Source organism: Schistocerca cancellata, chromosome 11 (genome assembly GCF_023864275.1).
Source record: "Schistocerca cancellata isolate TAMUIC-IGC-003103 chromosome 11, iqSchCanc2.1, whole genome shotgun sequence".
Classification (NCBI taxonomy): Eukaryota; Metazoa; Arthropoda; class Insecta; order Orthoptera; family Acrididae; genus Schistocerca; species Schistocerca cancellata.
In genome coordinates this window covers 76,347,199-76,362,844 of record NC_064636.1, presented here as the reverse complement: position 1 = coordinate 76,362,844, position 15,646 = coordinate 76,347,199, and the positions used below count along the sequence as shown (strand labels likewise).

The 15,646-nt window shown below is 42.9% G+C and overlaps 1 protein-coding gene across 2 annotated transcripts in view; it reads right to left on the bottom strand.

Annotated features, from left to right (window-relative positions):
• The window catches only part of LOC126108780 (coiled-coil domain-containing protein 50), a 145,568-nt gene that overhangs the window by 57,435 nt on the left and 72,487 nt on the right, over nt 1–15,646 (bottom strand). Inside the window, exon 2 of one of the 2 annotated variants that reach the window (XM_049914130.1) lies at nt 2,210–2,272. The exons of the other annotated variant lie outside the window; for it this stretch is intronic. Coding sequence (XP_049770087.1) covers nt 2,210–2,272 — 63 coding nt within the window. The remainder of the gene's footprint in view (nt 1–2,209; nt 2,273–15,646) is intronic. 2 annotated transcript variants of the gene reach the window in all.

Here is a 15,646-nt window from a genome sequence, read left to right as displayed (position 1 = left end):
GTCTTCGAAGCACGGGTCCCATGGGACTACAGTGAAACAACCCGAACAATTTTATATTACCCTCTGTGGCCGTGAAAACTTGCAAAATGCAATGTGTAATAATGTTAGGCCTGACGCAACACTAACAACGATTGATTAAAGTACACTTCCACAGTCGAGTTAGCACCTCTTACTCTCACCGATTTTAAACAAATCCCGACAACATTTTCCCCTAACGAAAAGTGGCATCAGAAATATGCGGTTAACTTTGATCTGTGCCCCTTTGGCACACAGTCGCGGCTCCTACTTAACAACAGTGACTGCGGAGCATCTAAGACACTGTGTGATTGGCCGCCTACTTAGTTGGGTGGCTACATGCTTGTCTCCGATGCAGCGGGCCCGGGTTTGATTCCCAGACGTGTTGGGATTTTCTCCACGAAAATCACTGAGGGCCATTCGGTAAGGCCGGTATTAAACTATCTTATTTCTCTGTCCAAGATTTGATCAAAGATGATCAAATGTTCGTCAAATTTGTTTCACAACGATATTTGGCGTGGCGCTAGAAAGAGGTATTACACTGTCATTTTTCGTCATAGTTCAAGACGGCTGATAACTTATTACGCGCAGTAGTTGCATGAACCACATAGCACTGTGTGAGCACTTGGAAGAGAAGCGGAAAAAGAAGAAGAAACCTACCTGGGTGAAGCCGTGGGTTTTACGAGGAAACGAAGGCATTGAGCAAAAATTTGTTCCATGAGCTTCTAGTGGAGGGCATAAGTCGTACATAAATTACTTAAGAGTGGATGAGCATACATTTCAATATTTGCACAGTGAAGTGTCATCACAAAGCACAATACTTACTTCAGAACTGCTATATCTGCAGAAGACTCAGTAAGATTCATACTTCTTACTAAGGGGGGGGGGGGGGGAAGAGAGAGAGAGAGAGAGAGAGAGAGAGAGAGAGAGTGTTACTCTAGCTTACAGTACCGCACGCTAATACCACACTGCACATTTACTACAATACCTGAAAAGTGTGAAGCAATTTATAAAACACTGAAGGACCAATATCTGTTCACTGCACCTGACGTACATTGAAAACTATTTTTATTGTAGATTAAAGTGTTGATTACTTTTTGTGTCCCACAACTACCAAATTAATCAAAATGTATGAAGCTGATGAGACGCTTTAAAATGTGGGGCATCCTGAGTGCAAAAATAGATTAATAAGACTGGAGATGTATTTGCAGCCGTGGGCCTGTGACGTATCTCCCGGCTAATGACCGACGCAATTTTGTTTCTCTCTAGTCTTCTTAATCTGTTTTTGTACTCACGGTGCCTTATGTTGTAAAGCGCCTCTTCAGCTTCATTAATTTCTATTAATTTTGTAGTTTACGGCACACACAAACTGAACTCGTAGGCATGTTTACAAACACACTATAGTGACAGAACGCTGCAGCGATGCTAGCGCTCCAAGTGGTAACATTTCACATTGCAGTGAACAGAAGACAAGCGACTTTTATAATCAAACCTACTGCGAGGCCTTAGATTTGATCATATTTGACGACAGGCGAGATTTGACAAAGTTCCCTCTTACACTATCGAATTCCTTTGACAAATATTTGACATGTCAACTTTGACAAAGAAATATGATAGTGTAATAGTGTCCTAATGTCTTAAATGTATCTGCTGTAAAGAAGGGAAAGCTGGGGCAGCTGTAATTTAAGTGCAACTACTCAGAGGTCCACTGTGTGATTTAATTATCGTATGGCAGCGAAACTTTGTAGATTTTCTAATGCGTTACTGATCCACCAATGTACGCTGGAAAAAAATCAGCTCCTATTTTGGCCACCAGATGCGTATCTGACGCTGCACAGCATCTCTTCGACGTCTCCCGTGCTCATACTTACATTGTGTAAGCGGCGGTCCAGGAAATCATCGCGATGTCATTCTCACTTGTTTTGACATCTCCTGGCCACATCTCCTGGCCACATCTCGTTCCCAACTTATTACACACGGAAACATTTCTATACACCTTTATTGCATTCACGGAGCCCGATTTGCACCTGGTGGTCAGAAGATAAACTAATTTTTTTCCAGTGGAAATTTGTTCAGCATTGAAGTATTAGAATATTTACATAGTAAATGAAAACACTTAATCTCCGTGGGTAGCGGCACAAATTACAACTGTCCAGTACCACGGTGGGTGGTCTCTCGCTGTTGCTGTACTTACTCTCCTCCGACTGCAGCCTGTATGCCAGAGCGCCGTCCTCCTTCACCAGCCACTCGCGACACACTGAAACATGCGGGGGTTGCTACGTCAGCCAGCAAGCGGGTGTGCGTGCGAGCGAGCGACATGCAGAGCTGCTGCGACACACACACACACACACACACACACACACACACAGTCGAGGTTAAATGCGGCCGAGGGGAGCTCGGGAGAACAAGGTGGTGGGGAGGAGGAGACAACAGCCCTACCCTGGGGAAGGGGGACACATGCGAACCAGCATTGGTTGATTGAGCACTGTCTACCCTCATCTGCTGCTCTGAATCACCGTGTAAGCTTAACATTTCATCTTTTTAAGCAGCCTAACAGGAGTGGTACTGTATCCTTTCAAAGGCTGTTATGGGGTAACGGAAGGGGCGGAGGGAACGATTAAGTCTGCGCACATCCCTGCGTTATCTTATGAACTCTGCTCGTTCCAAGGTAAATACGACCTTGCGAAGTAGCCTTCGTGGACGCTACGTTTATTAACAAGGGGAACACCCGACAATCTGATATTTGTGATTTTGGTAAATGAGTTGGTTAGAAAATAGTGACTGTTTTAAATCACTGCTGACCTTACAGACTTTCACCGTATCTCATCCGCACAACATAATCGTCCCATTTCTACACACCAAAAAAGTTTTGCATCACCCCAGTTCCCAGGACTAGTAAAACATTGTTGATATTCTATCACAGACAGTCCCTTTTACTGTTCAGAGATTTCACTAAACCCGCCCACAGACGTAAATAACCATGCACGAGTTGGGGTTGTTTTGGGAGGGAGACCAGACAGCGAGGTCATCGGTCTCATTGGGTTAGGGAAGGAAGTCGACCGTGCCCTTTCAGAGGAACCATCCCGGCATTTGCCGGGAGTGATTTAGGGAAATCACGGAAAACCAAAATCGGGATGGCCGGAAGCAGGATTGAACCGTCGTCCTCCCGAATGCGAGTCCAGTGTCTAACCACTGCGCCACCTCGCTCGGTAAACCATGCACGAGCAGCGCCTATTAAACGGAGGAGGTCTGACAGCCGATCAGTTCCAGTCATTCCCCAGGAAGGAGGTACACGGCTCGTGTTTGTAGTTCAACCATGCCTAGACGGTCAAGACCGCATTGTTCCTCTGTGCCAGGAAGGGCTCTCAACAACGGAAGTGTCCAGGCGTATCTGAGTGAACCAAAGCAATGTTGTTCGGACATGGAGGAGATACAGAGAGAGAACGTGTCGATGACCTGCATCGCTCAGACTACCGGAGGGCTACTACTGCAGTGGATGACCGCTACCTATGGATTATTACTCTGAGGAACCCTGACAGCAACGCCACCATGTTTAATAATGCTTTTCATGCAGCCACAGGACGTCGTGTTACGACTCAAACTGTGCGCAATAGGCTGCATGATGCGCAACTTCACTAGCGACGTCGATGGCGAAGTACATCTTTGCAACCACAACACCATGCAGCGCGGCACAGATGCACCCAACATCAACCCGAATGGACCGCTCAGGATTGGCATCACGTTCTTTTCATCGATTAGTGTAGCATATGCATTCAACCAGACAATCGTCGGAGAAGTGTTTGGAGGCAACCCGAGCAGGCTGAACGCCTTAGACTGCAGCAAGGTGGATGTTCCCCGCTGTATTGGGGTGGCATTACGTGGGGCCGACGAACGCCGCTGGTGGTGGCCATGGAAGGCGCTGTATCGGCTGTACGATATGTGAATGCCATCCTCAGATAGTGCAACCGTATCGGCAGCATGTTAGAGAGGCATTCGCCTTCTTGAAAATTCGCGCCCTGATCGTGCACATCCTGTGAATGACTTCCTTCAGGATAATGACATCGCTCGACTAGAGTGGCCAGCATGTTCTCCAAACATGAACCATATCTAACATGTCTGGCATAGACTGAAAAGGGCTGTTTATGGATGACGTGACCCACCGACTACTCTGAAGGATCTACGTCGAATAACCGCTGATGAGTGGGACAATTTGGACCTGCAGTGCCTTGATGAACTTGGGATAGTACGCCACACGACGAATACAAGCATGCCTCAGTGCAAGATGGCGTGCTAGTGGGTATTAGAGGTCTTTATGTATGGTGATACAACATGTAATGTGAGCTTTTCATGAGCAATACGAAAGGCGGAAATGTTTATGTTGATCTCTATTCCAATTTTCTGTACAGGTTCCGGAACAATCTGAACCGAGGAGATGTAAAACATTTTTTGATGTGTGTATATTACACGGAAGGAAGGTGTCAAAGCGTCCATCTGTCGATATCTCAAAAGGACACTGATAGTGTTATGTTTTAGCACGTGCCACGAAGAAGTCTCTTCATTTTGGGCCAACAGGTGAACTCATATCGGGTGAATAAGGCGGATCTTCTATGATGTCCCACCCCGAAGTACACAAGAGTTTTGCACGGGCTCGCCCTGTTTGCCATCCTGCCTCGTCCTGGAGGACGATGGGATGCAGTAACAGAAGATGGTGCCGCGCCGCTTTCTGCTCAGGGCGGGACGAAGGTTAAGTCGCAACAAACTGCTGCAGTAGACTGCAATGACAGTCTGCCCCCGCTGTGCAACGTGATGCAGGATTAAACCACGGATATCGTATGCTACAAAAACCATACTGGTGCGGCCGAGCCCAGGTTTCGTCCATAGTGAGGATCTTATGAACAAAATCTTCACCCTCCCTATGGTGGCGACTGAGCAATTCCATTTTAAGTGCATACTGTTGCCACTGTTGCACCTAGGTCCTTGCATGCGGTAAGCAACGCGAGAGGAGACAGCACCCGTGTCATAGGGCATTCCTCGCGAGATGGACGAGCTGACTGTACTATGCCTTCCGTCTGTGTGGGGGCAAGCAGACAGAGATGAGGGGCAATTTTATTGAGTGCGTGTTACATGGTGAAAGTCTGTCAATAAGGTCAGCTACGAATTGTAAGTAATTTTCACCTACTTTAGTGGTTATCATAAACGATGTTCAGAACTAAAATTTCAGTCTACGAAAGCAGTTGGGTGCAACTCCAAATTAGACAAAAACGACTGGAGATATCCGAGGAACTGTAATTCACTAAAATTAAATTTTTTTGTCAAGACTGTCCGCGTGGCTCGTCAGTAGCAGTGGGCAATGAATCTGGTGATCAATGACGGTGCTGGTTCTAGTATCTAATTCATCAAATGTATGCTAATTAGTCTAAACCAATTTTAATGAAAAATTAAACATCTTTAATGAGTGTAGTTTTCATCATGAGTACAAATTCTAAGTCATGGATATTTTATAAAAGGATTAATAATTAAGATGGTTAAGGAATTTTAACAATATTTTGTAAAATATCTATGATTTCAATTCGAAATACATGCGATATATAACCACAATCAAGGCGTATTTTCATAAATATTAAATACGTATTGATTAGCATATAGTTTAACTTTATAGGTTATTCAAATTGAACGAAAAGAGGCAATATCGAGATTCGAACAAGCGATCCATTGATTACCTTACTCCGACGCTATCGAATGAGCCACGTGAGCTGCCTTCAAACTGCCTTAACTTTAGCAAATTACAGTTCCTCGGAAATTATGAAAGTGTTTTCGCGAGTACCTTCGCGTTGTATGATCCGGGCGTCTTCTACTTCAGTTCTGAACATCACGTAGCTTCAATATTAAGACTTACAAGACTGACAGCCGGGTGGTCTCTGTTCTAATAAATATAATAATAATCCACGCCAACAGAAAATCTACTGTTCAACAGTAAGTCTGGTATTCATATTGAAGTTTAAGCCTGCTTACTTCCCAGCTTGTTAACAAAGTTTCCTTTGTTTAAGTGCCCTCAGTTGGCGCTTTACTTTGTATCAATTAACAGGAGAAATTGCTTTTTACTGCCTGTACACATGGCTTTCAGTTTTTAAGTAATATATTTACTAACTGAAAATTTTTGAACCTTGTAAACACGAGCTATGCTATCTATATCTTTTTAACTTGCCGTATAGCTGCTATTCATTTACAATCTGTCGTTTGCAACTGAACCAAGTTCCGTATCATTCGAGTACGCCATGTTGCTGTCATACAGTATTTTCATTTTGCTTCCATCAGAACTTTTTTCACTTTACTGTTATTTCAGTCAACAGATGGAATGTGGTAATGGTTGAGTTATAAAATATGTGGCGACATACGGATTTTTCCACATACCCAAAAAGTAACAATGTTGTAAACAACTTTACTGTTAAGCTGTATAATATCTCCACGTTGTCATGGCGAAATAATCCGAGAATCAACATGGTGCACTTACGTTGAAAAATTTCTTGAATACGAAACAAACTATTCATGTTCTGCAGAACATTTTAGTATTAAATCATTCATTCCTAGTAAAAGGAATCAATACTCCATAAAATGAAAAAGTTTTAGTAGTATTCATTGATTTGAGGACGGGACGTCCTTTGCATCAATGCAACAGGAATTTTAGTTACGAATGCGTGTTTCAAACGACAGGGTGAGGCTACTAGAAGATAATGACCGAATGCACATCAATTAGAAGCCAGATTTGTTTCGAGGGGCAGTCGGACCCTGAACACGGGAGTCAGACTGAACAGTTACACAACGATTCCCTCAGGAATGAGTAGTTTAAGTGATGAAACTAAACGCAACTCATTTCGGCTGTGTGTATTTCATTATATTTCCAGCTGTTTACTATCTACATAGCAATCCATGCCCGGCACTTTTACGGTGTCAAAACCATTGACGCTAGATACTGACAAATGTCAACAAACTGAGGAATGAAACTGTGTCCCAGTCAAAGTTTTTTCTGCCGTCTTCAGCAGATTCGAGGAACTTAACGCTATGGTACCTTTACATACGTGAAATGAAAGTCTCTACCACAAGCCTGAGCACTGTGCAGCCGCCTGCATGAAACACGGAGAAGTTGGAACAGGCCTTTTCCCTTCGGAACTTGCAGTGGTCACCACTGGCAGTTGATCGGATGGGCAGTGCGACAGGGGATATTGTTTAGACAACCAGCTGGGGATGTGAAGGGTAGATAACAGCACATGCAACATTGCAGGCAGCAATTAACTAAACGAACTTAAAGATTGAAAATTACAAATGGCTTCCTCCAATCAAAATGAAAGCGCCGCTTTGAAGAACCCAATATAGCTCTTGATTTACATCATTTTGCTCTTGATTTACATCAGCAATCATTTATGATATCTTTAAGTACGAAGACTATTCCTTCCGTGCTTCTATTTTTTTTACTTCCCCCGTGTCAGGGTACCATACAAACCTGACGTACCTGTACGTTCAGTTTTCATGTATAATTCCAACTGCTTTTCCACAAATCACTGCTAAGTGAGACATGTGGGTAGAAATTCCCCTCTAAGGCCACGGAGCAAATCCACTGCTTGCCTTGTCACAAGCGTGTGTTGAAAATAAATACCCTCACAGCCCCCGAAATCACGTACTTTTATTTCTTGTAGACGCCTTTTAGTACACTTCATTACCTCTGAACTACGGAAAATTAGGGTTCTTTGCTCAAGGGGCACGCCAACAATGTTGAAACCATTTGCAATTTTGGTATGAATAACATCGAAATGAAATGCATATAAATAATTCAACAAATTAACTAGGGCAAAAGCATAAAACATCCAAAGCACCTCTAGTTCGAAAGTATATAAAACTTACCCACTGATACGTATCTGTCTGAAAGGAAAATGCTCACACCACACAAGTAACAATATTGAACAATTAAGATGATGCGTTGTATTATCTTGCAGCACTTCAGATACGACTGTTTTGTGTAGCACCGAATAAGAACTTTATAAAATTTGTACCCAACACTTAAAATATCTACAAAACGATCATGCTTGTACGATTCAATAACTCTTAAGGCGGAGACGTACGTACGTACATACACACACAAAAATGCGTCTGCAAACGCAACGTCGCCACGGTTGATCGCGCTGGCAAATGACAGTTCCTCTGACCACGTGTCGTGTATGTTCTGTGTTGTGCAAATTGTGCGATTGACGCAGCGTACTGTTTAAGCAGCAGAATGGTCCGGTATTCACGTCGGGAACACGCAGAGTTGGCGCTTGTGTAAGGCAGAACAGATGGAAACGTTCGAGAAGTAGAACCCGGTCCTCCAAATCGGGATTACGTACAGTCCGCCTTCTCCCTGCACGTTCATCTGTCTGAAAGGACGCGTGACCTCTCAAACGCCCAAAAAGGGCTTGAAATATTGTATGATATAGTTGGTGCCTGAAGGTACATTTTTTTTGTATAGACTTGCTGTGTCTCTACCGTTTCCCTCTGCTTGGCCGTACACAAAGACAATCTTGTTCCAGACATGAATACCGGACCATTCTGCTGCGTAAGTACGTTGCCTCAGTCTCACAGCCTGCAACCCACAAGGAACGCACGGTACGTGGTCAGGGATTGTCATTCGTCAGCGCCATCCACAGTGGCAACGATGCATTTCTGGACCCATGTTCGTAGCACCTTTATATATCAGGGTCTGTTGGGTGAGTGATAGCAATAATGACGTAATTCCCAGTTTCGCAACTCTGTAGAACCGTTTAAAGAATTTTTGACCTGGTCCCGCTAACAGGCGTTCAAGCTATTATGGTGGGCAGTAGGCGGTAAGCCTAACTCAATTATATGAAAATGTTTTGGTAAGTCATTGACAAACTATTTAACTTGCTATAAACGCTTTATAAATTTAATGTAGTTAGTTCCTGATTTAAGAATCAGAAATACTGTGAAACCGGAGGGTGGTCAGAAAGTTTTGTTACTAGTAGATATAAAAAATGGGCAGTAGGTAAGACAGGTGTACAATTCCTATTTATATTACCTACACATGCAAGAAATTACATTTGTGGTCAGCCAATATGGGGCAAGTGAAACTGAATAATACAATTTTAAAATAGCTGTATTCCCGTAATTTCATGAAGCCTTTAAAGTAGTCTGCCTAATATTCAGAAACTGTTCATTATGCTGAAAAGGAATAATATTAGGTCTACAACTTTGCTTCCGCCGTTTTGCAATAGATGCCAGTAGCAGCAGCAAGTGGGGTTCAGGCAGTTGGTCTTAGGTGTAATACAATGAGCTTAGTCATCTGAAAACAATGCCATAAAAATATTAGTCGATTTGTGATTGCTTCATAAGGTTATTCTAGATTAAGTGCGTCAACATTTCTCGCCATTTGCGGGAAGTTTTAATTTTCTTCTTTAACATTAAGAAATCTGCGGCCATGGCTCTTAAAATGCTGGGTAAGACCAATGGTGAGGTAACTATTAGTGGAAGAACACGCATAAAATGTTTTCAACGCCCTAAGAACGGTGATTTTGATGTTTAAGACCGGCATGGCGGAGGAAGACAAAACGTTTTCGTAGCTACTGAAACCGACGAAGACGGTCACAGGTCATCATCAACGAAAGCAATTTGTGTGTTCGATAACTGCCACAATACAGCGAGAGAGACGTAAAGGTAATTTTGCAGCAGGTCAGTGCCCGACCCAAGTCGCAAAACCCGTCAAAATATACATGGAAACGTTGAAATGAGAAGTCCTATCCCTCCCGCCGTATTCTCCATACGTTGCTCTCTGACCACCACCTTTTATCGATCAGTGGAATACAGTGACTGACCAGCACTTCCGATCATATGAACGAGCGCAAAATGAATCAATTCATGGATCCCACAAAAGACGCCCAGTTCTTCCGCTAAGGGATTCGTATGCTACCCGAAAGATGGGAGAATGTAGTGGCCAGCGATGGGCAATACTATGAATCAATTGTTTTGCGAGTTTTCCCCACAATAATGTCCCGAACTTCAAGAAAAGAAACGGCAAAAAGTAAAGTTTTCGACCTAGTACATTTGCTCCGTAATTTGGAGTGTTATTGTACTGTACTGGAATATTATACAACTCTCCGTAAGTAAAGCAATTGAGATATCAAGCTAATTTCTTTATTTTTGGTTAAACTTTATAGTACTTCATGAAGTGAGCAGTTACCGACAATTTGCCTGTTATGGCTTGTGTGGCTGTCAACTGAAGAAATGCTTTTCCCAGCTATGTGATATCCTGCCTACCACCAATAATTCTATACGTGGAACTACTCTACGATACTAGTAGGGACTCCATGTATGGTATGCTCCAGCTATTTGGTAACGCCCTGGCAGAAAAATACTGCAGCAACAAACCAGATCTCTCCATGAATTCAGGAAAGTATGTTGAGTTACATTTTTGGAAACAATGAATCAATCCAACACCACAAGACTACCACAAACCCATGCCGTTTTAGTATTACTCGCTTGGTCCGGAAAATTCTTCCGTCAACTATATGGATTGTTCTGCGTAATGAAGAATCTACGAATCGTCAACTAACGTATCACTTCGTATCATTTACCGTTGTGAAAGTGGTTCAAACGCTGTATGTTCCATCGGCGAACCTATTATAAAATCTCGGGTTTACAGCCGAGTCAATGCGTTGTTCTCCAGCAACGTTTCAGCAAGTTTCTTACTTGCCATCTTCAGGCAAAGGTGACAAGTCTTCGCCTGAAGATCGGAAGTACGGAACTTGCTGAAACGTTGCTGGAGAACAACGCATTGACTGTTGCGAACCCGTGAAGGAGGTTTTATCATTGGCTCAAACGCTGTTTAGAAATTAAAATTTCAATCTAGTCGCGTTGGTTAAATATCCTCGAGTGCCGCCAGCGAAGACTGACAATGTCACACCACGGGATTGCGTAACATTTGTAGCTAGGGTCGATATCTTACAAGTTTCTCGCTCAATCCCTACTAGTGCTCCGCGTGAATACTTTCGGAAAGCAAACTATCCCTTGTAGGTCTTCAGATTCAGACGTTTATACTTGGTAGCCGAATCTTACAGATTTGGTGATATATTGCCCTAAAACCATTTAATACACTGCACAACGTTTGAGTGCTGGACCTACCAATATGTTGGTTACGTATTTCTTTTACTCCTGTGTTCCATGAACTACACACTTTACGCAACGCGGAAATTTTATTCCTCGATATCTAACAATGCAATATCTGGGTAGCTACTGAAACTCAGGACAAATCCGAGACTTCCAGGTGTGGCGAGGAGGAAGATTGTCAATAAGCTTCCGATAAATTAACGGTGAGCAAGGGTGGGGTGGGGGAGACAGCCTACCACAGTGACTTCTTTCCTCTGCTGATTTACACCAGTTTTTAAACATCAATAACTCTTAATTAGGACTTCTTATAAACTCAAAATTATATTTCAATTCTATGTTAAAAACGCAGGAATTATATGAAATTTCTGAAATTCCTTGAGATTTTCCAGGTAAAATCTAATTCCTGAGAATAACAGGTTTTCCACAAGAATTGCCACCCTGAGTATCCACTAATGTCAATGGGTCATACCGTACTGTAAACACTGCCGAAGTCCCGTTTCTCCAGTGGACACACAGTTATACTACGATGTCGCCAATGCGTTACGTAAATTTCAGTCAATTTACGATTCTGGTGGACAAAATCTATAACAATTGCTTGCAATGCCTCTGCTCTGGTCATACATCCATACTGTTCCCAGCAACGATTTATTTCATCATTACGTCTGCTTAGCCTTAAGTGATATTTAATAATTTGCACAACTGTTATCCTTCAACCATCCATACTTTTTCTTTAGGACCAAAATCATAATAGCGATTTGCATTGCGCCTTTATTCCGTTCTTTATCCCCCAACGCCACAAATCTAAGTTTAGAACTTATCCGAAGTGTACCGACACCGAACAGTATTTGACAAATTTTGTAACACACTGACCGTGTGCTCTACAACATTACTTACATGTTTCGTTCATTAACTGCCCCGTGGTAAGTCAAACTGCTAGCTAGCGAGAAGGCTGCATTTGTCCGTAACTTAGTAAATAGTTACTCATCAATCGTTGTTTCAATACTTGTAATGCAGGAATTAGTACAAGCATCATTCGTGATCGCCGTTTCATTTTAATTAATTATACACCTCCAGGCATTTTGGCCACAACACTCCCTAAAAACCACATTTAACACTAGACACTAAAAGGAGAGGAAAATTTTTCGTTGTTATGAAACCACCGTAAATTTCACCACGCCATACATTATTCAAACGAAGTTTGTGCACTAGTTAATTAGAATTTGAATATCACTAATACTGGCAATCTAAATGATTACCCTGCAATTCGTAACTAAGTGAATGGAGAGAGAGAGAGAGAGAGAGAGAGAGAGAGAGAGAGAGAGCGCAACGAATCGCCTTTAAGCTAATTGTCTACCTTTCCAGTCTCCAACAGCGCGCGGGGAAATACAAATCTTCGAGCGCGACCTAATTCATTCATTACATCATTTCTCCCTATGTAAGTGGGCGCTAACAAAATATTTTCGGAATCTGAGGAGAAAGTGGATGATTGATATTTCATGTGAAGGTCCTGCTGCGAGAAACGCCGTTATTTTAATGACTGCCACCCCAGTTCCTGTATCAAATCCCTGCCACTCCTATTTCTTGGTAATACAAAACAAGCTGCTCTTTTAACTTTTTCGATGTCCTCTGTCAATCTTATCTGATGCGGATCCCACTCCGCACAGCAATACCCCAGAATAGGCGGACAAGCATAGTTAAGTCCGTTTGGTAGACCTGCTGCATCTTGTAAGTGTTCTGCCAATACATGGCAGTCTGCTTTCCCCACAACATTATTTACGTGACCGTTCCAATTTAAGTTATTCGTAACTGAATCCCAAAGTATTCCACTTGAATGTACACCCTCTAGATGTTTACAATTTATCGTGTAAAAAATTTAGCAGCTTCCGTTTAGCACTCATGTGGATTAGTTTACACTTTTCGATATTTAGAGTCACCTGCCACGTTTTGCACCATGCAGGTATCTTTTCTACATCCGTCGAAAATTCATTCTGAATAACTGACGACTTTGCATGACGGAAAATGACAGCATTATCTACAAACAATGCAGAAGAACTGCTCAGATTGACTCTTAAATCGCTTATGTAAATCAGGGACAGCAGATGGACAGTAACACTTCCTTGGGGGACGCCAGATGGTACTTCTATTTTACTATACGGCTTTCCGTCTATTACAAACTGTGACCTTTTGACAGGAAGTCACGAATCCAGTCACGCAATTTAGAAGTCGGTTATGAGGAACATTGTCAAAAAGGGTTCTAAAAATATGGAGTGAATTTTATGTCCCCGTCGATAGTGCTCACTACTTCATGAGAAAGAGTTAGCTGGGTTTCAAAACAGTATTTTCTAAATTCAGACTGGCGGGAACCGCGCATTGGTACCAACTGCAATCTTAAATGTTACGAGGGATTAGCAATCTAGGATTAAAATTTCGGCACCGAAGTGTACATGAGAACTGAGAAGATACAGAGTGTCAAGATTTGAAATGTGATTCGGAGGGCGGCTGCGACCGAAACGCGATCTAGTGTAACTTGGAGAGAGAAAAAAAAAGACGATCTAGTGGAACTTCTATATTGACCAGTAACAGCGATCGCGGACTCTTGATTTTATGTCATTTGTAGACTGGAAACTCGCCGTCCGCGTACCCCTTATGCCATCAGACGGTTTGCGTACATTATAGTGTCTCGCGTCCTTCACTGATTTCTCTGGTAACCCACTGGTGAGTGGCGCGCCGAAGTACAAACACTGACTGTGCCAGCATTGGTGTGTCTACGTGAGATGTATGCCTAAGGAATCGGTTCCACGCTTGGCACGCCGGTAAACTTACGCTTTCTGAATTTAAGAGTAAGCTCTGGCCTAATGCCCAACGGCATTCTCACGGCGCCTCACAACGCAGACCGTTTAACACTTCTTTCAGCACCTCACGGTAACTAACAACTAAAAGAGTATCACTGCTTTTCAAGTTCCACCACATTTTCCCTAATGTAATTGCACAAGCATCCCCGACTTGCTAAACATACTGTGTAACAGCGCAACAGTTTTGTGAATTACCTCTTCACAAATCACTTGAGTACTGCACCCTTCTTACGAATCATACTATGGATGGACGTTTTAATTACCTCTGCTGATATTAAGTTGCGTAGTTCTTGCCCCCCACGTACATGCCTGCCTCACTGGCACGCATTGAAATCCCTGGGTCACAGTGCCGTATCACGCAGCTAGATGAATCGAATCAAAATTGCTCACTCCTATGACAGAAGTGCAGACGCAGAATAGGGAGTATGCAGAATGGACCACTATTGTAATACATGCGCCAAACTAACGCGTGCGCGAAGTTTACCATATTAAAACCGAGAAAACAGTTGTGTGGAAGGCGAAGGGATATGGTTTATTTTACTAAATCTCCATTTTAGCTGTTAGTCTTACGTGCAAGTGAACGGTTTTCTGATGTGATAAGGTCCCATACTCCGAGGAGCGTTGGGGACGATACGGGAGACGCGCACCGTCTTACTAGGCAAGGACCTAGTGGAGGTCGATTGCCATTGCCTTCCTCCGACCGTAATGGGGATGAATAATAACACCCAGTCATCTCGAGGCAGGAAAAATATCCGACCCCGTCGGGAATCGAACCCGGGACCCCGTGCGCGAGCAGCAAGAACGCTACCGCAAGACGCCGAGCGGCGATGTACTGTAAATATAATCGGTAACAGTAAAGAGAGGAGGCTACACGAAGTCACGAGTGGTTCTCACAAAGCGGCTGATGGAACCGCGTGAGAAAAATGAGTTTTACCGACGTTCTCGTTGTCAATAAAAGTTCACTGAACAGTAAAAATGAATGTAAATGAAGCGACGCTGCATCAACTTAGTTTCTTCGGTAGACTATTTCCCATTAAAAAATTAGAAAGGACTGTTCGTAATTGCGCGTTTTCTCCGCTACTATATGAAATACATCTCATTCGATTCTGAAGAAACCAACTAACGCATAAAAATTTCATTCCTACCTTAATAGTATATCACAGATGAATTATGCTAGGTTTACAACTTTGCTTCTGCCGTTTTTTCTCGAAGTTAGAGACTTTATTGTGAAAACTTACAAAAGATTTACGATTCAAAGTACTGCCCATCGTTGGCCACTGCTTTCTCCTAGCTTTAGGGCAGCATACGAATCCCGCAGTGTATAAACTGGGCATCTTTAGGGGAGCCATGAATCGATCCAATTTTGCACTTATCCAGATGACCGGAAGTGCTCGTCAGCTACGGCGTGTGTCCTAGATAAACGTGACAGAGGGAGGAATATGTGGAGAGTAACGCGGGTGGGTTAGAAATGCCATTTCAACGTTTCCAAGAATGTTTTTACGAAATTTTCGACATGGGGTCGTGCACTCTCATGCTGCAAAATAATCTTAATGACCTTTTCATGTCTATCGTTGTACTGTGGCCGTTTGTCTTTCAGCGCTCGGCTGAAACACATCAATTGCTTTCGATAA